The following is a 27,680-nucleotide window of genomic DNA, read 5'->3' as shown; positions in this document are numbered from 1 at the left end:
ACTGGAAAAAATGAAAGAGAACAATGTAGTCAGCTGCCAAAGGTATGTGTGATAAGGTTGGCTAAACTCTGCTCAGATTTGAATAAATCAATCAAGGTCACTTCTCAGCAGAATGAGCAAGGGAACAAAGCCAAGGCACTAGGCCTCTTCCATGTACTTTTTGGAGCTGAATCTCACGTTCATCAGTGGTTCAAAACCTTTTCTCTGCCTTCGGTGCTGGAAAAGTACAAGCAGCAGAACAAGCACAGCCAAAGCCATCAGCGTTCCTCCAATTGTGGATCCAACCATGGCAGCCCACGCTTGGCTTTCTTCAAGTGAACCTGGAAACATAAAATATCTGAAGTGAAGACAGACAGTGATTTCATTTCTCAAATCATGTGGAAGGAAGCAAATTGCCCACATCCTGCTCATTGCTATTGCTTGTGTGTCTAAGAGAACCAAGGGCCACGGTGGAAGGTGGTAATGCCTTGTGTAACCAATACACCATCGCCAGAGACATTTCCTGACAGAGAAATCTATGGCTGAACTTAAGCTCCAGTCTTTCAAACAAGTGAAAGTGTTGGGAATGGGAAAGATTAACATTAAGCTATGGTCTTATTTAATTTGGCCAAAATTATGAATGATTTAAGCAATTTTTCCTGGAGGGATATTTCTATATAGCTGTTTCAAGATATTCTGATCAGTGGAAAACATTCTTTTTTATTATTATTATTTTTTTAATAGACCACAGTGCAGTCCACTGTCAAGTTTTTAACAGAAAACACTGCTTAGCACAGCTCTGCTGGCCAGCTCTGGATCACAACCTCTGCTTTCAAACCACTTCTAAGGAGCTACTGTCTTCTGAGATAGTATTGTCCACTCTTACAGCAATCCTGTATAAATGACTTCATCTCAGCTCCACTTGATTGAATGACTTTATTTTGTCTTTTCCTTTATGCTTTCAGCAGCAGCAATTGCCTGCTGTCCTGTTCTGAAAAATACTACAGATACTGAGACCGTACCAATAATGTTTGAATAAATATTCACAAAAAAATCCCCAGTGGGATTTCAGGTATTCAGAAGATGTTTAGATATTAAGGCTTAACTCCAGAGTGCTTGAGTAGATGCCACATTGACTATAAAAGCAACTAAACGTTGTGTGTCCCATGTGCTTTCTCTGCCAAAAAAGAGTTGAAAACAATCATTCTTTAATGAAGTAAATTCCCAATGTTGTTTGCTGCTGTCTCTCAAATAAGAGCCGGGAATGCACTACATATGTCAATTTATAACTTGGTTAGGTAAAGAAGAATTAGGAAGTTATACACGTAGTTAAAAGAGGGGGATTTAATGTAAAAACCATCATTCTCTAACATTAACTATCCATACAGGGACAGGAACACTGTTTCATGGAGAGCTAATAATTTATTTAGGCAGGAGTTAAGAAGCAGCAGAATAGTAAATTGCCTTTGTTCCTCTCTAGCTAAGTTATGGCAAAGGGCTGGCAGCAGTTCCAAAGCAGAAGCAGGGACAGTGGCCCAGGAGGAGGAAAACTGAAACTCTGTAAAAGAAGTTTCCATTTTCAGGGGAAATTCTAGAAATGTCTCTGAGAAAAGCACTTCCAAGGCAACCAGCATGCCTCCATAAATCAGGGTTCCCCTGCATGAACGCAGCTTGAGGAGAGGGGTTTTGATCCATCACAATCTGTAGAACTTTTAACTGTTTCCACAGATTAAAACCACAGATACATGGAAAGCACTTAGAAGAAAATTCTGTCCACATAGGTTAGATAAGCACCAACTGCCTCTCAAAAGAATACAGATATGGAGAAAGAAACTGCTCAGATTTAATCTTTAGTAAAGCAGTTGAAGCATGGTTTTCATGCATTTCTTACGCTTGTGCCTTCCACAAATATTTGTAGCTTGTCTCCCAAATTCATTGATTTTGTGCATGAACACTTTGGTTGGAGGGGCTAGGGGACGTTCTTTTGTCTAATTTGTGTCAAAGGTAATTTCAAATGAGCAGAGAAACCCTATAGGCATACAGGCAAGGAAAATCTTTAAAATTGGGGGTTTATAATACAAAGCACTTAGAGATATCTCTCCAGGGCATTCAAATTTTAACAGAGTACATCTCTAATGTGTTTCATGGGACAGTATGACCCAGGGCTGTGTGCAAAACAAATGTCAAGAAACCATCTCTCTGGCAGAGTGCCTGACCTCTGACAGATTAAAGCATTTTGTAACAGGCATCACTAGTCCTGGAAAGAGGAGCTAAAATCAAATGTTCCTTAGCCCCAAAGGAGAATCATTCTAAGTGCCAGAGGACTTCAAGTTCATGCATTCTGCTGCAGAGCAGAAGCAAACTAAGTATAGACATTTTTGCAGCTATCACAACTTACCTGATGAGTTACAACTGCCTAAGTTACGCTATGGGATTGCTAGTGACCAGGTGAATGGACCCACGCTTTGGGGAGCAGGGCCTTATGTCTATGTCATTGAAAAGTTGAGCTGTCTCATTTCTTGGCCTCTGAGACATACCTGGCAGGTCAATGGCATAGGTGTAGCCAAGCTGCTCCGCAGTTTGGAAGAGTTGATCATTGGTTACGGGAGGGAAAAAAGGGACCATGTTGTACAGTCTGTTGTGACCGATAGGAGCCAGCTTCTCAGGCCAGGCATTGTCAGGGGGATGAAACCGTTTAATCCACTCATCAAAGATGGCATCAGTAAAGGAGTGAAGAACCTGCAAATTTATATATGGGCACACATGTTTATTAGGCTCTTTCTGAGCTCAAAAGCATTTAAAGCAGTTCCTTAGTTCAGCACAGGTCTTGGGCCAGCCACACAAGGGATCGGTGAGGATGCTAAAATTACAGGGCTTACGTAGGGGTTCAGAAAACAGTCTGGGACAGTCCAGATTAATTTCTGGTGTACTTATGCTTTTCATTTATCGCCATGGAAGAAAACTTAGAAAGTATTTCATGGATAATCCTGCATATAAAATTATAGTATGGTAAATTAAAGATTTGATAATATAAAAAAGAATTCACGTAGGAATTCAAGAATTTTTAAGGAAACAAACTGGAGAACAGAAGTATTCTGGCTAATTTCTCCATCAAAAGATTGCAATCTTAAAATAAAGGTAAGAAAGTAATGAATTGTTTTACAGTTTCTCTGTATAATCACTGTGGTTTGATTTAACAAAGAGGAAGACAAAATGAATTCATTAGGTGGGGAAGATATGCAGCAGAGTCAGCTGATGGCTTTTTATTTGCACTTTGCTGTTCATACTGCAGTGCAGTAATGTACCCATGCACCAATGAAATCACTTCTATTCCTCAAGAGACCTTGATATTAAATGTGATTCTTTTTAGCTTCTGAAGTTTGAGATGAAGAAACAAACTTCTCAGTCCACTGCTCTAAAATAGTAAACCCAATTTTCAGTATTTTCTTGTTGCTGTAAAATCATCTGGCAAAATACATTAACTTCAGATACCACCTAATAAAAGGATTCAGGGGCAGTCTGACAGGCAGCACTTCCTCCTATAAATTTATTCTATGTTTTACAAATCATCCTGTATTTTTTTTTCCATTTTTAATTGCCCACCACACAAGTGAGAAAAAGTTCAAGGAAAGAGTTTTCGTTTTGTAATTGAAGAATTTGTTTCTAGGGAATTCTTTTCTATTTCTGCTAATTTCTGGTGAGACAGCTGCCTCGGAGATGCAGCCATTTGCACTCATGCTGGAGGAAAAAGCCATACCACAAAGATGGGATCATTGGCAGCTGCGTGAGGGAGAACACTGGTTCCATTCAGAAAAGAGTGAGCCAAATTATGGAGGTTCAGCATTGGCGAGTTCAGGGCTCCCTCTGGTGTATCGAAGCCTTCCAGCGTATTCCTGTGGACAGGTAAAAGCAGCATTAAGTAACAAGACACTGCTGAAAAACGCACAAATAAAAAATATCCATGATTCGGGTGGCTCTAGGACAAACCTGAAGCTGAAACTGGAATTGCGGAAGAACGGAGGGCTGTCGAACTCGTGCAGGGAAAGGCATCTCCTGACGTCCTCCACAGTGGGCAGCTGTTCACCCGAGTCCCTCAGCGGCCTTCGTCGCAGCAGTCCTTCATCACTCCCATTGCACAGGGTCACCAGGCGATTGTAATCATCCAAGCTGAGCATGAAACGAAAAGTAGCACAAGTTAGGAGAAAGGCTTGAAGCCTGTTTTATTGGTTTGTTTGGGTTTTTTTCCTTCTTTTTCTGCTATAGCATAAAAGAAGAACAAACTGCCCAGAGGCTGTGGGGTCTCCTCCCTGCATCTCTCCAGAAGCCGCCTGGCCATGGGCATGGGCACCCTGCTCTGGGTGGTGCTGCTGGAGCAGGGGCTGGGACACAGAGAGCCCTGCCCGCCTCAGCCAGAATGGGGTTCTGTGGCCCTGGCTATAGGTGTGGGAGAGCAGATCTTCATGACAGGCATCCCGTAAGGAGGTACAGTTCACTTCCCACAGACTAGAAGCTGAAGTTATTGCTGAAGTGGCCCCATGCCATGGCTTCCTCTGACTTAGACTCTGGTGAAGGTCAGTCATTTGGACAGAGTATCTAGGCTCATCTTCTGCACAGGGAACAGTTCAGAAAAAGCAAGTGAAATTCCCTTCATACCTCCTCTCCTCCCAAGAAGTTTTTGACAGACAGTCTAAGAGAATCTGAGCAAGGATAATTTTTCACTCTTAAAAAGACGAAAAAAGCAGGAAAGTCCCTCTGTGAGATGAGCTAAATAAAACGAAAGTATGACAGAAGGCAATTTTCTACTTTCCATCCTTCACTCTTTTAGAAGAGATAGTAGTGTATTGCATTTTTCAGGAACTGTTGCAAATGTTGCCTAATAGTTAGTAAAGGGCAAGCCCCTTCTATCAGGGAAGGAAAGAGAGAAGGAAGAGGAGAAAGACAGTGAAACACTCGAGGAAAAAAAAACTGCTATTCAATGTAAAATGAATTCCTGAAATAAACAAAAGCCCTCTGCTGTTTAACCTTGACAAGAGTTTAGTCATTTCAGTTATCAAGAAAAAAAAAATCTATCTTAAAGAAAAATTATGGGCAAGGGTAAAAGCCAATTGGTGCCTAAAGGCAGAATTTCAAGTAGCACTTCAGGTATCCATAGAAAGAGACTCTTCCCTGAAAAGCCTAGAGCTCCTAGTACCTTCATCTGGCTGACTGGACGCTGCCCCAGATCTGACAGGATGAGCATTATAACTGGCAGCATCTTATGCTATTCTGCCCCAGTCCTCTACATGAACCCATCAACAAAGCCCTGCATTTAATCAAATCAATATACGCCTACAGACAGCTGACAGCAAGAATGCAGTTCTCTCTGTGTTGTCTCCTGTGTGAAATCTCAGCTACTTTGAAGTCAGTCATAGAATTACAGAATAACAGTGTTCTGGGTTAGAAGGAACACCAAAGTTCATCAAGTTCCAATCTCCTGCCCTGGGCAGGAATACCTCCCACTAGATCAGGTTGCCCAAAGCCCTGTTCACTCTGGTCTTGAACACTTCAAAGGATGGGCATCCACAGCTTCTCCAGGCTATATATTTCAGCACCTCATCACCAACACAGTGAAGAATTTCTTCCTAATATCTACTCTAAATGTACTCTCTTTTAGTTCAAAACTGTTACCCCTGTCTTATCATTGATAAAGTGTTCTTCCTCTTCTTTCCTGCAGGCCTTCTTCACATATGGAAGACCATCGGAGCCTTCTCTTCTCCAGGTTGGACAATCTCAGTCCTCTCAGCCTGTCTTCACAGAAGAGGTACTCCAGCCTTTTGATCATCCTTGTGGCCTTCCTCTAGACCCACTTCAACAGCTCCTCATCCTTCTTCCACTGTGGGTCCCATTTGAATGCAGCACTGCAAATGAGGGCTCACAAGAGCCAAGAAGAAGGGGACAATCACTCCCCTGACCTGCTGGTTATGCTTCTTTGATGCAGCCAAGGATATGTTTGGTTTTTTGTGCTGCAAGTGCACAGTGCAAGCTGATGTTTGGTTTTTCATCAACCAACACCTCCAAGTCCTCCTCTGCAGAGCAGCTCTCTATCATTGCTCAGCCTGTATTTATGCTTAGGATTGCCTCAATCCAGGTGCAGGACCTTGCTCTCGGCCATGTTGAACTTTGTTCACTTTGTTGAGGTTCACACAGGCCCACCTCTCAAGCCTGTCCAAGTCCCTCCGGATGGCATCCCTTCCCTCCAGTGTCTACCACACTACTCAGCTTGGTGTAATCTGAGAGCCTGTTGAGGGTGCACTCAATTCCACTGTCCACGTTGCCAAAAAAAGACGCTGAACAATACTGCTCCCAGTACAGACCAATGAGGAACACCACTCATCACTGGTCTCCACCTGAACATTGAGCCATTGACCACAGTACTTTGAATGTGGACATCCAGTCAATTCCTCATCCACCAAGTGGTTCATCCATCAAATATATGTCTCTCCATTTTAGAAGGATGTTTTGTGGGACAGTGTCATACGCTTTGCACAAGTCCAGGTAGATGACATCAGTTGCTCTTTCCTTATTGACAAACACTATAACCCTATTTTAGAAGGCCACCATATTTATGAGGCAGGATTTGCCTTTAGTAGAGCCATGCTGGATGTCACTATCACACCTTTCTACATGCTTTATCGTGGATTTGAGGCATATCAAAGTTTCAGAGTGTTCCATAGTTTCATAGTTCCACATAGTTCCACAGCACTAAACATACCAGAGTTAAGATCTCACCTAATGAAACGAAAAAGATTTTTCAGTTCATCTCTAATTTTCTATAATGCCAAAACAAGATTTGGTCAGTATGCAGGCTTTCCTTAGATATTTCCATACCTGTTGCAAACTATTTGCCACCGGGAGAATCTGGAGTTCAGGCTGATCAGCCCCGGGTCATCCGGCCGCGGTGCTCCGAAGAGCTGGTCTGTGCACACATCACATGTGTTTCTACCTGTAGCAAAGTCCCAGTAGGGAAGTGCAAAGGACTCATTGCCCATCAGTCGCTGCAATGGACAGAGACATATTAATGGAGGATCACCTTCAAAGGAAAGAGAAAGAAAGTGATTCCTGCAGGTGATGCCACTGGGTATTCTGCATTCTGCTTTTCACTTGAGCGTAACTACACACACTTCACAGTGCTGCTGCCACACTTTCAGAACACTGGGGTGTTTAAGTCGGACCCAGAAAATATGCTGTGAATAGTTAAACTGCTGCTGGCGCGCCCTCTTTTTGGCCATGTTAGCTTTTGTACCAACTCAGCGACTGAGCAGTAAAAATACCTACACCTAAATATATGAAACTAATAAATATATAACACTATATTTGAAGAGGGAAATCCTCGATGTGGCTTCCTTGCTTGTTGTCTGCTTTCCAGCAGATGCTATCCACAGGTTTTACATAGGTGGGTGTTTTGTGTTTATTTTGCTTTTATTAATGAACATTGCTAATTCGCATCTTCTGTTCTACATTATGAAGAAGAAAAATCTTGACAATAGCATTCATATCACTGTTTACAGTAAGAAACGATTCAGTTCTCAATATCTTGAAAGCAATTGTTTTCTTTTACATAAAGAAGGATCCGTGAGCAAACACTCTTGACAGTTTGTATAAGAATCAGTCCAAGGAAATAACACCCTTGGCTGAAGCAACAAAAATGTGTAGCAAAAGAGAGAAGTTGTGTGAGAAAAGAAAGAGGCTGTTTAGCTAACCTGCAGGTCTCTTTCCAGCAACAGCAAATGGTACCTGTGCCATGTTACAAAGGCAGGTCCTTGATGGGAGAAATCAATAGCTGTGAAGGGGCGGCCAGGCCCTACAAAAGAAGATAAAATAAGCACTTCAGCACCAAGTGAAGCTAGAAGTAAAGAGAGCATCTTCCTCTGTTGCCTGTAGCTGAGTTAAATGAGAACTTTCAGCTCTGCTCCTTTGGAAAGAGTGCACAGATTAAAGGCTGCAATGCTTACAGGGGACAAGAATGGTATTGTGAACATTTCTTCTCATTTAAACTGTTTTCAGAGTTTTTTTTTTTAACAGTCTTACTGTTGGAAATATTAGCTTTCTCTCCTGTTCAGCAGCAGGACTTTCACAGCTTATCTATTAAGAGAGCATTAACACTTTCCATAGCCTGCCAATAGTAATTCAACATATCCTTTACCACTTTTCATCAAATCCTGCTTGTTTTTTCTCTTCAGGGTTGGTTCCCACTAAAGAAGATTTTGAAGAAAAAAGGTAAATTGATGAGGGTTTTTTGCAGCAATTCATAAGGAGGTGAAGCAGGAACCTGGTCAGGGGAAATTTGGTAGTTTTCATTTTGGCTGCTGCTGTGCGTTTTGGATAGCTGCAGTCCTTACTGCAGCTTGCTGTCCTCACTGCTTCCCTTACTGGCCTCGAGAAGTTCAGCAAAAGAGCTGCCCCTACAGTTTCTTCTATCTTCAATGAAACCAGGGTGCTTTTTTTTTCAAAAAGTGTAATGACAGATTAGATCCATCTTTCTTTAGCTGCCTGATCCCACCACCTTTTCATTTTTCCAAATAAATTCTTACCTTAGCAAAAAAGCGCTACTTGATGCATGATGATGATATTTTAGCTCTATGTGAAAGAAAGCACAAAAGAATCTGTAATGCCTTTTGTATGGAAATACCCTTTGCTGAGCAGAACATAAAGGCTAGTTAAGCCTTTAGAATTAAGTCTCATGCTAAATTTCAGGAGGAATCCAATTTTTCTCATTCTAGAAATCCAACAAATATTGAGGTTCCTTCTGAGATCCATAAAAATTGTAATCTTATTTCTTCACATGACTGGATAATTTGTAGTGTCTAACGGGCCACAATAGCTGTAATAATGGGGGGGAGGGGAGAGAAAGAAGACAGAAAAAAAGAGACATACCAAAAAAGTGATCCACAAGAACAGATTCTCAGGTGCTAACTGTTTGATCTGGCAACACAGATTAAACAACAGATCACCTTGACATTTCCCAGAATACAAAAAGCTTCCCAGTATCTGAGTAATAGCATTGGAGGCAAGTAATTCTTCTCCAAAGAGAGTTTTTGACTGATGCCTGCCTGACACAGGAGTTGTTTTTGAAAATAATTATTAATCTAGCAAGTTTTAAAAGTATATGCTTTTAAGCTGCAAAAATATCCATAAAGAATGCACAATGTCTTTTGATGGGTACTTGACCACGAAGATTGGGAAGATCTATTTTCTATTCAAAATTAACCCATTTCTCTCCTCACTTGAGTATTCACGAAGATATGGAAATTCAAATATATAGATCTTTACAAAGATGGATTAGTTATCATTCATGGTTTCACTTTTGACAAGAACTGTTTCAAGACATCTAGTAATTTTGAAATAAAGGCATCAGCAAAATATCACATAGAAATGTGCTTTGACACCCACCTGCATTTCCTTGGTGCAGCCACCATTATAATTCTGATATCTGATCAGCTGACACCCTTCTCCACATTTTCCTTTACTACAGCATTTGGAGAAAAGCAGTCAAGTGGAAGAAATTCCACCATACACATGAGACACTGAAAGAGTAGGGGACTCAAACCACACTTGGATTCACTTATTACTGCAGCAAGCTTCAACTCACATACAGGTTTATTTATCCCTGCAGCAGCACTGGAAGTTGCTTCTTCCCCTTCTCCCACAACTGCCCTATCACCTGAAGGACCTTTGCTCTGGCTAGACTAGAGAGTACTCAGTATGGCCTCAAGTTGTGCCACAGTAAGTTTAGGCTGAATATCAGGAAAAGCTTCTTTACAGAAAGGGCTGTTAAGCCCTGGAATAGGCTCCCCAGGGAGGTGGTTGAGTCACCATCCCTGGATGTGTTTAAAAACCATTTGGATGTGGTGCTCAGGGACATGATTTAGCAGAGGGTTGTTAGAGTTAGGGTACTATGGTTAGGTCTTGGTTGGACTTAATGATCTTTAAGGTCTATTCCTTTTTCTGTGATTCTATGATTCTACTCCCTTCAGCCTTATAAAATGGGACAGTGGCAGAAGGGGAAAGTGGATAAAATCCACTGTGGGGTAACAAATGCCCTCTAGCAAGGAGGTAGATGCAGGCAAATTTCACCAGCTAACTCACTCTCATGGAAATACTTGAATGCTAAACTCCACAGCCTGTATGTAGGGCTGCTGGGTAGAAAAGCCACACTGCTGCCTCTTCCTGTGGAAGCTGGACTTTGTTAAATCATGTATTAAGGTATAGGTGCTTCAGTCTAGAAGAGCCACGAGGGCTAGGAATTGTGATCTGGGAGAAAGCACGCAGATAGATATCTAAACCTCTAACCTGATTTCGTTTTAAAAGCTTACTGTAGCTGGTCAGGTAAATCCAACCCTCAGTGACTTGCTGAAAAATAGAGAAAGCAACAGCATGCCAGTCCCCAAAGTCTCTGCCTTCACCACTGCAGAGCTCCCTTCCCACTGCTGCTGCATCTACGCTGTATTCTGGACTGGGAATGTCCTTCTGAAATGGGTCGACTGACCACATTTTGGTTCACCCACTGGAGTTATCTTGGAACCTGTGAGCTGCCTCCTTGTCAGACAGAAGAGGCATCAGAGGCATCAGAGTGCATTAGAGCATTCATTCATTGGGACCAGACTACAGCAGGCCCGAAGCAAATCTGAACCACCCTCAGCTGTAAACTGTTGGCTTGTCAGCACCAACTGTTTTACTGCACAGACCCTCTTCTGGGCTTCACTGCTTGCTGTAGTAATGCAGCTGTGGTAAGCATACTTACCATTGTTCAGCAATGATACTTTTCACCCTTTCATCTACCAACAAAGCCCGTTGGACAAGAAAAGCACTAACCTAGGAGTGTATCTCTGACAGAGTAGTAATGAAGCCAAACAAAGTAATTATAAATGCTACAGTTGGCAATTTGTGGTTCCTCTCCGGTGGGGCCAAGCAAACTCATCCAGTGCTGAGTTGCAATCACATAGTCTGGGTGGATGGTAGTCTTTGCGCGGTCTAGAGCATCGAAGAACTGCTCCCTTTCCTCTGTTGTCAAGGAATGGATGTTTCTCCTGACAACTGGTGGCTTCCTCACACTGCAGTCAGGGCCAGTCCAACCAAACTTGCAGTCACCGCAGTTATAGCCAGCAAAGTTGCCTGAATGAAGAGAGAGAGAAGATGTGAAATTATGAATCAGAAAGAACTAACATTGAAATGCAGGAGAATTGTGAATTATCTTTCATTTTCCCAGACATTTCAGTTCCTGGAAGGGGTAACAACTGAACAGACTGGCAGCTGCCAGCTGGTTAACTAGAAGGATGGCTTGCATCCCAGAGCAGAGTCAGGGCCAAGAATCACTCAGCTGGTTGGGGAGGAAATGCACTGGATAATGGGCTTGATGCCCCAAGGCGCTAAGAGCTCCATGAAGCCTTCAGGCATGTGAGGAGTCTAAGTCTCTAGATGAACAGAGGGCTAAGTACTCCAGGTTAAGCTGGTGATTAAACGCTTTGCCTGATTGGCTCTCAAGTGCTCCCAGACTTCCAGGATCAAATTCAAAAAAAAAAAAAAAGAAAAAGGAAAAAAAAAAAAAAAAAAAACCAGAAAAAAGTCCACTAACAATCAAAACAGTTCTCTTAAGGACAAAGCCTAGGAAAAATTAATGTCTGTTAGCAGTGTATCCAGGAACTAGCACAGTCTGGAAGAGGCACAGGGTTGTTGCTGGTCACGCTTTAGGAATGTTAAGAATTAAATAGTGCTGAAACAGGAGCCTGAGAAATAGTGCAACACCATCATTCCCCACTGGCATCACTCTTTAGGCAAGTAATCAGCTCTGCTCTCCTCTATTAACTTGGATCCTCCAAAGCAATGGAAGATCCTGAAGAAATAGAGCTTGCTTTAAGCAAAGCACAGACTCTGTGGCTCTCTGCCCACCATGGCAAAGTGCCAGAAGCAGCAGAATGGCTCTGCTGCAACTCCCTTTGCTTTGGAGGAGAGGGGAACAGTCATTCCAGCAGTTCATATCTGCCTCCATTCCGTGCACAGGAGTGCTGACTGCAAAGCATCAGTGTGGGATGGTGAGTATTGGCGCTAGGGGGAAGGAGGGTGTGAGGAGACAGCCAGGGCTCCTCTGGGATCTCTTTTCAGTTCTCCAAAAGTGCACTGAAACTTACTCCAACTTCAGCTACACATACATGCTCCTCTATGACTATACCAACTCTCTATCAAAATGCTGTAAAACCTCACTGCTCCCACACATATCTGTGCAGACAGATCCAAATGGTCTTGGGGTTAATACAGAAATGGAGAAATGGCTTGTGAAGAGCTCCTGGAGGAGCAAGATGTTCCTAGGCAACAGGCTTGAATCTGTGAGCAAAACAACAGAAAACACAAAAGTAGGATTTTAGATTGTCAGGGCCTATAGGGCCTAATACCAATTTCAAAGACTGCCAAGGTTATGAGGGATGTTACTCAGAAGGCTATATAGCTTGTGGCTAGCTCTAGGGTAAGGGATGTTGAGCGGTAAACATATGTGACAGATTCCTGTGAGTCCTGTCAAAAGGTCATGAGAACTTAACTGCAGGTTCAGAAAGCTTATGGTTACTTCAGAGGCAAGAAGATCAATAAGTTATCATGAAGCTCAAGTCCATCTTAGGGACCACGAGGGTGAAGATTTTTAATTAGGTTTTGGATCATACAAAACCCAGTGGCATATCACAAAGACGGTTTCCAAGTATACTGCTTAGATTCCTCCCCAGCGCAGGTAGGAGCAGCTGGACTTGGTTGTCATGATCCAGCAAGCAAAGAAGAAATCAAAAGCCTATGGGTCTGCATAATTTCAGGGGGCTGATGGCTTATGTCAGAAAAAAATAAACAGTTGTAGCTGTTGTCCCTCACATCCAAAGCTACAACTTAATCCTTTTTAAGAGCAGAGTGGCAAAGTAGGAGTTAACCAACGACAAATTCTGTCAACAACCTTTTTTGAGATCAGCAGTCACACTTTCATCCACTTGCAGCATTGGATAAGCATCACATTGAATTGTTTGTGTGCATCCTTGAAGTGATGCACTAACAGAAACAAAATTAGTACAAGACCAGGTTTGTCCTAGTCATCTCTCAGTGAGCATCCTTTATCTCTAAACAGCCATATTTAGGTATACTCTATGCACCTCTTCAGACTATGAAAAGTGATCTGCAAAATCTCTGAAATTGTGAGTCATCTTCATGAAAAAGAAACTTTTCTCTATAGGCGTGGCTTCTGTAGTTAAGTGAACCAATGGTTTCTTACCTGTTGTCCTCACACAGGTGTTAATTATATCCAGTTGGTGCTCTGTGAGATTTTCTCCCTTTACAGTCAGATCTACAGTGTAATCCCGGGGGTCTTTTTTTCCACCACTTTACCAGACATTTTTCAATAAGACATGAACTTTTACTGTGTAAGAAAGAGGACTGAAGACTAGAAGAGACTGGAGTCTATCTCCAGGCAAACTATTTCATTCTGCACTATTTCTGTTGATTGTGTCGAATGTATTTTTAATGTCCACATGTCTGTTTGGCAATACTGTCTTGTCAGAAATGCACACAGTACTTCATGAGATCAAAAGATGCTTTTTGTCATTTTCTTTCATCAATCTCCATGCATGATGGAACTATCACCATGCAGTGGCTGAAACAGCAAGAAGTGGATGGAGGTCTGCAAATACAAACGACTGCAGTAGACAGACGCAGGTTTTTTTATGTTTAAGCCAAAGGACTTTTCCAGTATTTGTTTCTAAAACATTCTACTGGGCCAGTGGTATGGATATAATGCATAGCTGTCTTCAGAAAACTTCATTATCTTGTGGACTTCCCGCATGATAGCACTGTGAAATGTATATCTCAGTTTCTTACAATTAAATTCCAATGTCTGCTACTCTGGCAATGGTGGACCTCAGTGACCTACTCCTAATGGAGTAGGAGAAGTAAATACATATTATCAGGATGAAGCACACAACAGACATTTTCATGAAGACAGAGACAGCCTTCCAAGACCTGAAGACCTTCCTGGGTCTTGGAAGTTCTGGGTATGCCTTCTGCCTTTAGTGACTAATACGTAGCAATTCAAGGTACTACCTCTCTGAAACTATCCTAAAGATAACTTGATGTAATTTTCACCTCTTAGGGTTCCCAGACAATACAGTGTGGAAGGCTGTTCTTGTAAATAGATCATGGCATAGATCATGGCAATAGATCAGCTGGGTTCAGATACTCCCTGCATGTTCACTGCCGCTGGAAATGACAGCTGCACTGCTGCTGAACAAAAATTAATCTGGGGTGTCTTTTCCACTGACTCTTTTACCTACAGATAGGATCACATACTTCAGGAACTTTTCTGTGTCTATTCTCACCATTAGTAATGACGCTCTTCCTGGTCAAGTTGGGCGCATCTGGCTGTTTCTTAAGGCACTATGTAATGCTACTTCTTCCACTGAGTCAATCCATGGGCATGACACTGCAAAAATGACACTTCTATGACATAATATTTGGTATATGTTCTTACACATTGCTGGTGTATGGCAACACTATTTATCACACACCACTGTAGCTCCTTTTTACCTCAGTATTTGCAGGAGCTCACAGAGACTTTTCTCCCTAGTGCATGTGGTTGGCCTTCGGAAACTTGAGAGTGACTCATCAGGAGTAACATAAGTTAGTAATGTCATCAACTCAGTATCTCTTCTTTGGTATAATGAACCCACCTGACTGACCATTTTCTGCCTTGTTTTGGAAACTATTATTCCTTTGTACCTGGTTCTGGTGAGATGGAACCTTGAATATTGTGTTCGGTTTTGAGCTCCTTGCTACTGGAAGGATATTGAGTTACTGGAGCATGTGCAGAGAAGAGCAAAGAAGGTGGAGAAGGAACCAGAAAACAATAGTTCCTGAGGATTAACTGAGGGAACTAGCATTGTTTAGTCTGGAAGAAAAGGAAGCTAAGGGGACATCTCATCACTCTCTACAACTAACTGAAAGAAGGTTGCATCGAAGGGAGTGCTAGTCTCTTTTCCTAGGTTACAAATGATAGGATGTAAGGAAACAGCCTTACTTTCCACCACAAGAGGTTTAGATAAGGCATCAGGAATAACTTCTTCACAGAGTGGATCATGAGGCTGCCCAGGAAAATGGTAGTCTCCACCCTGGAGGTATTTAAACAATGTGTGAACATGGCACTACAGGACATGGTATAGCCATGGGACTCAGTACATTGGGTTGGTGGATGGACTTGATGATCTTGAAGATCTTTTCCAGTCCAAATGATTCTAGAATTCCTTGAAAACTGAGCAGCTGTCACGACTGTTACTTTCACTGAGACAATAAATTTGAAAAACAACCATAACTCAGTATCTCAAAGGTAGGATCAGGATTGCTACCCTTTAAGACAAATTGTTAATTCTTCTAGCTCTTCCTGCATTTATTTCAGACAAACATTTTGATTGTAGATTATGGAAGATCTGTACTTACTGCAGACACTAACAGGGCCTGTTATGTTAGGGCTGCTTTGAAAATAATGCCTCCTACTTTATTCTGTTGGCCCATGACATCAGAAGTGGATGTTGATGGTACAACAGTAGAGGTTAAACCTTCTCACCTTCTCACCACATTTTGTTGCCATGTGACAGATGCTAGCAGAGGGCTAGTCTGACAAAATGGCATTTGACATGGAAGTATGTATGAAGCAAAGGGGTATCACTGAATTCTTCCATGAGGGAAAAATGGTATCCACTGACATTTAAGAATGCTTGCTGAATGGTTATGGAGACCAAACAGTGGCTATGAGTACAGTGAGTGCATTTCAGCTGTGGTGACAGGGACATGAAAGACATGCCACATTCTGGATGGCTATGCACAGTTGTCACACCATAAAATGAACAGAGCCTCAATCAGCTCATCCACTTGAATCAGTGGATTATGACCAGGGAACTGTGTACAGATCTGAATATCAGTGCACTCAGTATCTCAGTGCACTAGAAACAATGGTGATAATATTGCAAAATTTGCACCAGTTGGGTCCCACAGATGTTCACACAAGGACAGACAGAACACCATGTGCAAGTATGTCAGGTCCTAATGAACATGAACCAGTACAAGGCTAAAGGTGACAGTTTTCTAAATTGCATCACTAGCAGTGACGAGACATGGTGTTACCACTACAAGACAGAGTCAAAATTGCAGACCAAAGGGAAATGACATGTGAATTTCCTTGTTGAATAAAAAGTTCAAGATGCATCCCTCAGTGCATCAACATCATGACCTGTACTAACAACCACTGTTGACTGCAGTAATGTTTTCACTTCTGTAGGGGGCTTTTTATAATGCTGTACCAGATCCATACACTACAGTTTCATCCTTTAGAACTTAAAATAGCACTTAGTTCATAAATCTTCCAAAATAGTATTCTTCTAAACCAAATTTAACTATCCTGTTGCTGTACTGCTTTTCTGTATAACTAGCTATAAATGTCCATTTTCAGGATTAATTAGAACAGGACATTCAATGTTTTGCCCAGTTCAACACTTACAGCTTATATGCATTGAGTACAACAAATGATCACGTTCCCCTTCACACACTACAACACAGTCAGGAGCTGTCATTACATCATTTCAGTTTAAGAATTTATATAAACTGAATTAAAGGAATTTCAGAACACATACAATAGATTCAATTTGAAATTAGACAGGAACTGAACATTTACCCCGAGCATATGTTGTTACCTCCTGGCAACATTCATGCCATAACCACAGCTTTTTTCCTAGAGATGATGTCAGCAATACTTTGCTAGGAACATACAGCAAGCAGCTGACAACAGCCTTGCAATTGTCTTTTTGATCATGACTCTTTGTTTAAAAAAAAAAAAAAAAAAAAAAGGAAGTAAAACTGGATCTTTCTGTTTTTCTAATCTTCTTCTGTTGCATTTGTCCCCAGTGGAGGAAAGATTAACGTATATTTTCTGTTAAAGCTAAGAAATGGAAAGGAAATGCTTTTTTTTTTTATTTTCCATATGAAAATTAGATTAACATGAGAAAACTATAAAAATAATCAATAAAACAATAACCAACCAATCATGAATATTGGTTTGTGTTTGATGTTTTCCTTTTTTCTTTCAGAAATGTTCAGAAGCCAGTCCTAGATGGATATTTTTCTTAGATTTTTCTTCAACATACAGCCAAATTTTCAGCAATCCTTTTATCTTTAGCTATTAAGTTTCTAGCAGATAGCTCAGACTGAGCACTTCCTGCAAGATCTAGAATCCCCTTATGGAAAATACTGTTCATCAGTGAGTCTACACAGCATTATAATCACATCACCTAAGACTCAGCCCAGCAAATATTAAATACTGGTGCTTACTTTTATTTGGACAAACAAATCAATGATTGCCCGCCCTTCTCCCCACCTTAATCCCAGGTTTTGATGCCCTAATTACTCAGATTGTGTAAATATTAGTGTATGCCAGCATGCTTTAGCACTCTTCTAACTCAGAGTCTGTGTCTATATGTGATGCCTGACTTCAGTTTTGGAGGTATGTAAGTCATCTGTCACCACCTGTCTGCTTTGAGTTCATTACAGAATTGCTAAATTTAAACCCATGGGCTAAAATCTTATCTTATATCTTTATCAGATTGATTACAGCTTTTTTTGATAGTGAGAGCCAAGGCACATTTTAGACAAAATAGGTCTGCTATTTCTAAAAGTTAGGTGGAAGAAAAGTAGGCTATTTTTCCCCATGCTGAGGACTCCAAACCACTTTATATTTCCAACAAGAAATCTCAAGGTGCTTTTGAAATCCATCTAACAGTCACCTTCAGTGCTAGGGACGTGCCTTTTGCCTGACTGCCTACACCATGCCCTCCCAGCCTTGCAAAGAGTCTGAGCGGAGTCTGGGTTCCTGTTGATTTTAACCCTCCTTAAACGAGGGCTGCACTTCAAAAAAGGACCTGTCTCATTAGCCTACATTGACCTCTCCTTCCTATTCCTTCCCCGATGCCAGGACTGGTGAACTAGTTTTAGAAAAAAATAATTCTTTGGGCCAGGTTACCCTTCAAACACATCAGCTTCCTGATTCATTTTGCCTCCCAAAACATGAAGACAAAGGCCCATGTAAAGTCATGTGTGGAACAAGAGAATAGAGAGAGAAAAGACAGGGTAGCCTTTTGGCAATCATGTAGACCCAAGGAATCAGCATGGAACACAGCACTGAATGGTCCAAAACTCCATGGAAAAAGGTGATGAAGGACAAGAGGAAAACTTCAGTGCCCAAAAGATTGCATGAGGCAAAATGCCTTTATGTTTTTGCTCTGGAACACCCAGACAGGAACTATCATATCTTAGCAATAAGCTTTATCGTATTTTTAGGAAAATGATAATATTAAAAGCACTCTTATAGGATAACTGAAGTTGAAAAGACTCTCAAGACCATATCATCAAATACTACCAAGTCTGCCACTAAGCCATGTCCCTAAATGCCATGTCCACAAATCTCTCCAGCTGCAGGAACTCCATCATTTTCCTGGGCACCCTTTCTGTGAAGAAATTCTCCCTGATATCCAATCTAAACCTCCCCTGGTGCAACATGAAGCCATTACCTCCCAGCCTATCATTTGTGTCCCGAGGAAAGAGATTGACTCTGTCCTTTGCTGCAACCTCCTTTCAGGCAGCTGGAGAGAGCGTTGGGGTCTTCCCTCAGACTTCTTTTCTCCAGTACCTTCAGCCACTCCTCACATCCTGTTTTCTAGTCCCTTTGATGGTTTCTCGATGCCTCACACCACCTGGGATGTTTACGGTCTTCAGAGAAATGCTCACAGATACGTTCTTCCCCATCCCCTCAACCCGCACCCCCCTCTCACCTGTACACCAACAGCTCTGGTTGAAGAACTTGAGGGGCCACTTTTCCCGGTCATCCACGTTTCGAAGGGTGTAGGGACCGCTCCAGGGCTGGGTGTCCACCTGCACACCCTGGCACCATCCCCTGCCCTGCAGGGACCCGCATACGTTGCCTGGATCTGGCCCCAAGGCTGGGCAACAACGCTTCAACCGAATGGCCTCCACCGTCATGCAGACACGGGGGAACTGTGCCTCTGCCCAGGGAAGACTACAGCAGCTCAGGTAGCTCAGCACAACCCAAAAAAGCCACCTCAGGGCACTCATTGCTATGAGCAGCCTCTCCACCAGACCCAAGTGAGTGAAGCAGGGACAACCTGGTCTGGCTGGGATAATCCCTCTCACTGCTGAGGATGCTGGTGTCGGGTGTTTGTTTAATCCTGGTCTCTAATTGCCTTGAATACCATTTAAAAGACAGAGTTTTGGCTCTGCAATGCCTGCCCTACAGCCACAGCTTTAAGCAGGGTTTATGTAGAGGTTGGGAGAAGCCCTCATTAGAGGGATTAGCACAGCGTAAATCCTCGTGTTTTGCACATGACTACAAGGGCAGAAAAGATGCCCAAGTCCTGAGGGCTCTGGCAACTTGTCAAGAGGGTGAATGCCTCGGATTTATTTCTCCAGGTTCCGTGAGGCTTTCTTGCACTTTGAGAAATTGATGGTCTCGTTTTAGTGAGGTGGCTGAAGAAACTTTCTAAACAAAACTCTATAAACAGAGATAAACAGAAGGGGAAAATCTCTTATTTTTGTAGTTCATTCACTGTTAGATAACACTTTCTGTGAAAGCAGCAGACAGTAGAAAATGAACTGGAAGCACAGAGGATATAAGTGCATCATTAATGAAAATTAATAAACCCAGTAGTAACAACTTGGATTGGAAACTTCATCTGCTGACTGTAGAATTCCAGTGCTTCCAGTACCATAAATATTTTAGTGGCAAGTGGAGAAGGATTCATATCTTAATAGCCTTTTTACATACAAAATAAATTATTTAATTGTTTTTAAAAGGGTTAGTATTACTTGTCTGCTCCCTAATCCTTCCCCCATCATTACACCAGAGATAACTGGTAGGGCTGGTCTGGCTGACAGACTTTCACAACTGTCACAGCTGAGCATTTATTACCCACCTGGCAGGGCACAATCTATAAGATCAATACATATACCAGACATGCAGATAAGCAGTTTTATCAGGACATTGAGAAAAAATAACTTTTAAAAGCTGCTAGCATGCAGCTCATGATGCAACTCCAGTGCTAAAAGAATAAAACTATTCAATCAAAAGTGAGAAGTTGAAGACCTCTAAGATCATCCTGCCCGATCACCAATCCATCCCCACCAAGCTCATTAACCACATTTCTCAGAGCCACATCTACACATTTCTTGAACACCTCCAGGGTCAATGACTCCACCACCTCCCTGCACAGCTCGTTCCAGTGCCTGATCACTCTTTCTGAGAAGAAATTCTCCCTAATGTCCAACCTGAACTTCTCCTGGTACAACTTGAGGCCATCACCTCTCATCCTATCACTATTTACCTGGGAGAAGAGGCTGATCCCTAAAATATGAAATGGGTTTAAACTCATCTCCCTTAGGATTCAATTGATCTGCAAATGGCTTTTGCCTTCTGCTGTCCTTGACACAAAATTCAAAATAAGGTGGAAAACTAGACTAATTGTTGGAAAAATATGTTGAAGAAGCTCAAAAATTACAAATGAAAGCACTAACTCAAAAACACTCTGAACTATGCTCCTCTCTATTCTCCTCAGCACCTGAGAACACCTCTCTGGGTTAGGAAAAAATCAGTCCTTGAATCTAGGTTAGGCAGACTCTTGAGGCAAAGTTATGAACATTACGCATTACTGCAATTAACAGTGAAAGTAGGAAAAACAAGTAACTTTTAGAGAAGTTGAATAAGAGTATGGAGAAAAGCAATAGCAGATAGATGACACTATGAAGATTAGTTAGCAGGGGAAAGAAAAGCATGAGGAAAAGAGTAGCATGTAATTTTTCTTATGATTACTTCCTTCCACCACAACTATGTAATTTTACAAAGCTGGCAATGTGCAAAGACACGTAGAATAGATACAGTGTTAGGCTTTAGTCCTTAGTCCTCGGGGCCCTCAGTGTGAGAACATTTGGATAGACAGACAAATGGACAGTTCCCACATCATATCGGTGCCTGTTCCATGTCTGTTGATCCCACTGTGTGACACATAGTGTCTGCTGAGAAACGTTTCAAAAAGGCAATTGTCAGTCGCTATCCAAATTTACTACAGCTTCCCCTCAGCTACCTGGTTAAACAAAGGAGCTGTTATTCGGGCTACACAATAGTAACACTATACCAATTTTACAACATCATTTTGAATGGCTTTTTATTTACTACGGGGTTTTCCTGTCTCTTGAAAATGAGTATCTCTGTGAATTGGCACTGCTGATGAGTGCTGCTTCTCTAAGGCTATGAAAGAACCTTTCAAACAACTAACATGAGCACTTGAGCCACGGCTGAAACCTTGGAGACTCAAACTGCAATCACACTGTTCTGTCAGCTCTTGTGAAATACTGGGTCAGGCTATCACAGCTGGAATTGGGGCAAACTGATTAGTTAAAATATTTTGGCTTTGCATTAGAAGTACACAAACACAGTATTTCAGCTACCTGGTAGTCTGTAATGCACAGGCTCATCCCTAAGATAAAACTATTGTCTGAGATCCATATGGATACCTAAACATCTTGGGGCTTAATATATATATTTTTTCTTTTTTTAGCAAGAGAAACAGAAATACTGAAAACAGAATACTCAAAGGTACAGCAGGCAAGAAAAATCCCTACACACATCTCACAGGAGTACTATAGAATTCCTGAGCTGCAAGTAGGCAATAGGTTCCCACTTCTTTAATAATGAGAGTATTGTTTCTCAGGCTCCTTCTACTGTAATCAGGCACAGATTAGCATCAGGACAGAAAAGTACTTAGCCCTTGGAATTACTTGTCCAAAGGAATTTTGTCGAAAATAAAATGTTCAATATATTCAACTGAAAAAATAAACCATATGATGATTCATAAGGAGCGGTGATAATTCCAAAGATAACTAGAAAGGCAATTCTATACAGAAAGCTGCAAGCAGAAAAGGATCAAGATGAAAGTGAAAAAAAAGAGGCAAGAGGAGCAAAGCCCAAGAATACACTTCTATCAACAAAAGAAAAAAAAAAAAACAACCAAGACACCATATCTTAAGATACACACACATTCAATTAATTAAGTGAATCCTCGGTATCTCAAGCTGAGCATGCAGAAACAATGAATGCTTCTAGAATTTTTAGCCTTTATGAATATTTTTCTTTCTTTTCTTTGAAGAAAATATTACACTTCTGACTCTTTATTCTGCTAAGTCTTTATCTTAGTTTAGGGACATTACATTGTCATAAACCTCATCTGAATAAGAATAGATTCTAATTCTATGGAAAAAGTTTCAAACATGGACGAAAAGTACTTATCAGCGTTGGGATTTTTTACTGCATTTCTTGAGGTAATTTAAACACAAAGTTGTGCTTAAACATAAAGAGATTTAGGGAACAGTACAGTGACAAAATCCTACCGAAGGTGGCCCTGAGCACCCCACTCCACAATTGCTACAGCACAAAGCTGCAGCATTTCTCACCTCCTCAAGCAAGGAAAACTTCACTCCCTAACCTGGAGTTCTGTCGCTGGCACTCACACTTTCAGCCATTTTAAAACAGGGGATCTTATTAATGTTTATAAATATCTTAAGTATGAGAGACGAAGGGACGTGGCCAACCTCTTTTCAGTGGTCTGTGGGGACAGGACAAAGGGGAATGCCCATAAACTGGAGTGTAGGAAGTCCTGCACCAAAATGCAAAGGAACTTCTTCACAAAGAGTGTGTGAAGGAGCACAGGCTGCCCAGGGGGACTGTGGGTTCTCCTTCTCTGGAGATATTCAAAGCCCACCTGAATGCCTACCTGTGCAGCCTGCTTTGCAGGGAAGTTGGACTCGATGATCTCTGGAGGTCCCTTCCAACCTCTACAATTCTGTGATTCTGCAGTCAAGCCTTACTGTTCTCTCTCTGTGCCAGATCATTGTTTGATCATGAATTACCATTGCAGAGCAGCTGTAATTTGAATTTCCCCATCATTGGTTAGCAAGAAACTCAACTGACTATAGCTTAGTATATTTTTCATTGCCCCAAAAATCATGCAACATATGTTAGACACGCACACAACATGAAAACAGACATATTCAGAATCTTTTGAATGGAAATTAATTCAGGCTAATCTTTAGCCAATGCATACATCAAAACCCAACTCTTGGTTTATATTTTAAGTGACATAAATATTTTGGCTGCTGATTTCAACTGTTGTCAATTTATGTGCTCTAGATTTTGTAGCACAAGATGCATGATCTGAAGCAGTTTTCCAATACTGCCACTCAGTATGTATTGTTTGAGTACTTAAGAATCTCACTGGACAAGCTCTGAAGTAAAGCTACTTAATATACAAGGTAGAAGCCAGTTCAAAAGCAGAATAACTCTATTATGCATCTTCTTCATTATGCATCCTTTTACTGCTTCACTGCTTGTCTCTGCTTTTTCTGATCCTCCTTCCATTCCATTCTGCTTTTCCCTTCCTGTAGGCATACACTGGCTCTCATTGATCTGCATCCTCTTCTTCCTCCCCCACAGACCACTGCTCTTTCACAGCATTACCCTTTGTCTCCTCATCCTGCAGTCAGGAGAATGAGGCTAAAGTTCAGGCACACAGAACTGCTCTGGAGATCTCATGATCCCACCCTTGCACAAAATGCCTCTTGATACAGAGTCTCATCAGCTCCTGCTTTCTCATATTTACATTATTTATCCAGTTACTTTCTAATTTACAGACTGCTTTTCCTTTAGAAACCTCACTGAAAGATCAATCTACATGCCATGGTATATTCAAGTACTGTTAGAACAGAAGCAACTCGGAGAAGAGAAACCTGGCCAGGCCTCACATCAAATACACAAAACTTAAAGCCATGATTTCATATTGAGTTAAATACAGTTTCACGGTCTTAGGTGAGTTTTTTTGCCAACAGCAGTAAGGCTGCTGTGCTTATGTGCCATCATTCTGGACTCTGGATTGCTCAAGCTTTCCTTGCATTGTGAATTCCACTCGTCCATCTCTCCCTGATTTTATCAGCAGGCTTCCAGGTGACAGAGGATGAAATTTATCTCACTTAATGTTAGACATCTATTGATTGCTGAAATCTACATTGAACTGGTCACCAAAGGCTCCCTCTACAGGGTCCTCTCTTAATGGAGACAAAAAGCTTTTAGGGTGCAATTCACTTGGCTTGTTTTCTGTGCTCACATTAGGATAGAATGAATTGTATCACACAAGGGCATAATCTTCTTCATTTATTTATTTTTAGCAGAGTCTAGGGTTCAGTGGTATTCAATACACATTAAAGATTTATGTTTAGACAGATGAGTCCCACCTGGGTTCCCACTGATCCCTCACTAGGCCTTGCAGTCCAGTTAAACTTCACTCCTACAAGTCAGAAGACTACAATGGAAAATCACTACTTAAAGACATTCACTTTGCAAGTTCCCAGTTTGATTACACTTTGCTTCTCACCTCTCCAAGTGTATAATATAGCTGAAGCATATGTGTATTTCTAGTTTGTTCAGAAAGATCCTAAAATCGTACAGTGTTTCAGTATAGTAGATGTGTTTGACAACTGTTTCCACAGCCTTAAATAAATGTTATGTTAAAATTGCTGATACTTTTACACTTGAAATCATGTACTGCCTGTGCATAGTATTATTCATCTTTGTCAAAGATAATGAGCAGTTCCATTTCCTTTGCAATATCTTTCTTTTGTTGTCTTCTGCCTTATTCCCTCATTTAACACATCTGAGAAAACTCTTCAGAGATCAGGAAGCTGCATCATCAATCAGCTAACAATGTAACATGTCATTTTATACCCAAATAGATATATTTCTTCCATTGCATATCAGATGTATAATTTACAATGTGCAGATTGTGGTAAGGTGAGAGTTAATGTCTTCTCCCACATAACTTGCAACAGGACTAGAGGGAATGGCCTCAAGTTGTGCCAGGAGAGGTTCAGGTTGGATGTAAGGAAAAATTTACTCTCCAGAAGAGCAGTCAGGCACTGGAATGGGCTGCCCAGGGAGGTGGTTGAGTCACCATCTCTGGAAGCGTTCAAGAATTGTTTAGGTGCTGTACTAAGGGACAGACATGGTTTAGTGGGGAAATATTGGTGGTATGTGGACAGCTGCACAAGGATGACTGTCTTTGGCAACCTTGGGAACTATATGATTCTATGAAGGAACAGGGATGAAAGCTGAAGATACTTATAGTATAAGTAAATAAAGTACTGACCGGTAGCCAAAACCATCTTTAGTAAGGAACACCACTAATCTCAGCATCATCAGCTGACAAAGAATGTGTAAACAAAGACAAGGAGATCTACCACTCAGGATCACCACTATATCTGCACCAGAGCTATAGAAACTGCCTGTCCAAAGGGTGCCAAAGACTTCTTTATTTGTAGAGCTATTTCATTAGTTTCTAAACTAGATTAACATTCAAGGTAGTCACAGAATATAAGGTAGGATTCACTTAATGAACTTGGGCATCTGGGAGATAAAGAGCAAAATCTCAGTTACTGTGTGGTTCCCAATAATTGATCAAGGGAAAGAAGCAGCCCTGTAGGACGACCCATCTCATTCTCAGACAGGCATCCTGGAGAGGTAATGTCTCATCTCTGTTCTAATTTCTCTACCTTCATCATCAGAGGTGACAAGGAAAACTAACACAGAAACTAAACTTAAGTACCTAAAGTGAAGAGAGATTAATCCCCTGTATACAGTTGTGGTAGGAGACAACCTGATTTACACACAACAGATACATGCTGGCTGACAAAATGTGATGTCAAACATGAGTTATTTCAATATCCTAGTTTGAACACACATGGTGCTCTCTATGTGCAAAACCCACAAGAAGCCAGCTGGCTAGCACACAGGCTGCCTCTATGGTTCATCTGTCAGCACACAGTCAGGAAAGCATGAGCGAAAGATCTCATGTGCAGAACAAAAGGGGTAAGGCAGAAGCCCTCATAGAATCACCAAGGTTGGAAAAGACCTCCAAGATCATCTAGTCCAACCATTCACTTACCACCAATATTTCCCACTAAATCATGTCCCTCAGTAAAACATCTCAATGTTTCTTGAGCTCCAGGAATGGTATCTGCCAACAGATTGCCCAGTTACAGAGAAATAAATATCAGGACAGAAAATCCAGGTCTGGCTCTGTGCTATATTAATAAAATAATTTGAAAGACAGTACAGATGCAGTATCTGAAATAACACCAGAAATTTCTAAGGCCTTGACCTTACATTGGTCCTAGAGCCAGTTCTAGAAGGTACTCCTCTCTCACTGTTTTTATTCAAGATACTAACATTACTACTTCTCCTAATAGAAGACACAAAATGGAACAAAAGACATTCATCCCCCATGTCATGTGGGCTAACCCTCAAGAACACTGCCAGTCAAAGCAATGAATGTGCCCTTGCTTTGTGCAAGTACATACATGGTACATCCAAACAAAAATACACTGTTTCCCCTGAGGTTCACTGAGGAATAAAGATAACATTGATAAGCACAACAGGACTGATGGTTAAATTTCTCAACTTCCCCAAATCTGCTTTCTAATCTATACTATAAATTCCTTATTTCAACATTACCATGGAACATGAATTCCGTGTTACTACCAAAGCGCAAAGCAGGAGCAGCGATGGGCTGAGGGAACACGAAAACTTCTGAGGATTTGGAGGAGAAAAGTCTTGTTTCCATGGGGCTCCTGAACTGAATTCAAGCAGATAAAGTTTTTCAATCTTGCTAACTCAAATAAAAAAAATAAAAAATAAAAAAAAATGGATGGGGAATGCTAGATTCTAGAAGTGCATAATCAGCTGGATTTTTTCTTTTTAAATACATTTCTTCCCCATAAAACTGCAAAACACAGATCTAGTTCTTTTTCATAAGATCAGATAGCAGGCAGGTGACAAGTATGGCTTGCTCCTAAGGAAAAAAAATCTTAAAGCTCAGCATGAGTCCTGACTCGTGTTTTTTAAATCTCTTGTATTGATCATACTGCATATCTAAATGAGATTTAATGGATATCTGTAAATAGCACGGGCTACAAAGTCAAGAGACAGATACAAATCTTTTGTAACAGACTGATTTTCAGTCTAAGAGGGCAAATTTTACATGTAAGAGTAACATTTGCTCACCACAGAGAGGTTAGCAAGGCAGCAACAAGCACCAGGAGGGCAGCTTTCCGCATGGAGAAGGGGAGGACTTAACAGAGGAAGCAGACGCAGAAGTCTGGGGGCAGGAGGGAGGTAAAGGAGCATCTCATCTGCACAGCATTGCTCCGGTTTCCATTCACTAAAATCAGAGATTCAGTAGCTGAGGATGGTCATGGACAAAGCAGATGACCCAAATACCACAGCACTGCAAATTGTGATTTTCATTTGAATCCATGTGAGGTATCAGTTTGGTTATCTGACAGTTGCTTAAAAATGTAATTACACTTACATTGGCCAAGAAGTTTCTCTGTAGTACAGAAGGATCCTTCTGATTAGAAATAAAAGTTCCACTGAACCAACATGAAGGTGGCATGTCTGCTTCCTAACATGGGAGACAAGCTAATAGAAAAATAAATGGAAATAAAGACATTCACTGTCAGGAAAAAAACTGGAAACCAGCAATACT

General features: G+C 41.3%; 2 protein-coding genes across 3 annotated transcripts in view; both read right to left on the bottom strand.

Moving 5' to 3' along the window:
• The window catches only part of ABCC4 (ATP binding cassette subfamily C member 4), a 1,253,378-nt gene that overhangs the window by 867,692 nt on the left and 358,006 nt on the right, over positions 1-27,680 (bottom strand). The window lies entirely within an intron of this gene.
• On the bottom strand, positions 139-19,192 carry DCT (dopachrome tautomerase). Its single transcript, XM_052705939.1, has 8 exons — positions 18,852-19,192; positions 10,831-11,130; positions 7,719-7,819; positions 6,847-7,013; positions 3,967-4,146; positions 3,737-3,872; positions 2,517-2,718; positions 139-320 (listed from the first exon to the last, which is right to left on the bottom strand). The coding sequence occupies exons 1-8, from the start codon at positions 19,150-19,152 to the stop codon at positions 139-141; spliced, it is 1,569 nt and encodes a 522-aa protein (XP_052561899.1). The 5' UTR covers positions 19,153-19,192.

The sequence above is a fragment of the Tympanuchus pallidicinctus genome, unplaced genomic scaffold, assembly GCF_026119805.1.
Source record: "Tympanuchus pallidicinctus isolate F22 unplaced genomic scaffold, pur_lepc_1.0 scaffold6, whole genome shotgun sequence".
NCBI lineage: Eukaryota > Metazoa > Chordata > Aves > Galliformes > Phasianidae > Tympanuchus > Tympanuchus pallidicinctus.
The sequence above is the reverse complement of the archived record's forward strand: the minus strand, read 5'-3'. Positions and strand labels throughout refer to the sequence as shown.

What these genes read in the sequence shown, in the direction of transcription:
- DCT (XM_052705939.1), bottom strand. Translation starts at nt 19,152, where the DNA reads ATGAGTGCCCTGAGGTGGCTTTTTTGGGTTGTGCTGAGCTACCTGAGC. An exon ending in AATTCCAGTTTCAGCTTCAG is followed by an intron (nt 3,873 to 3,966) that starts GTTTGTCCTAGA and finishes ACCTGTCCACAG; the next exon opens with GAATACGCTGGAAGGCTTCG. An exon ending in CTATGCCATTGACCTGCCAG is followed by an intron (nt 321 to 2,516) that starts GTATGTCTCAGA and finishes TTATGTTTCCAG; the next exon opens with GTTCACTTGAAGAAAGCCAA.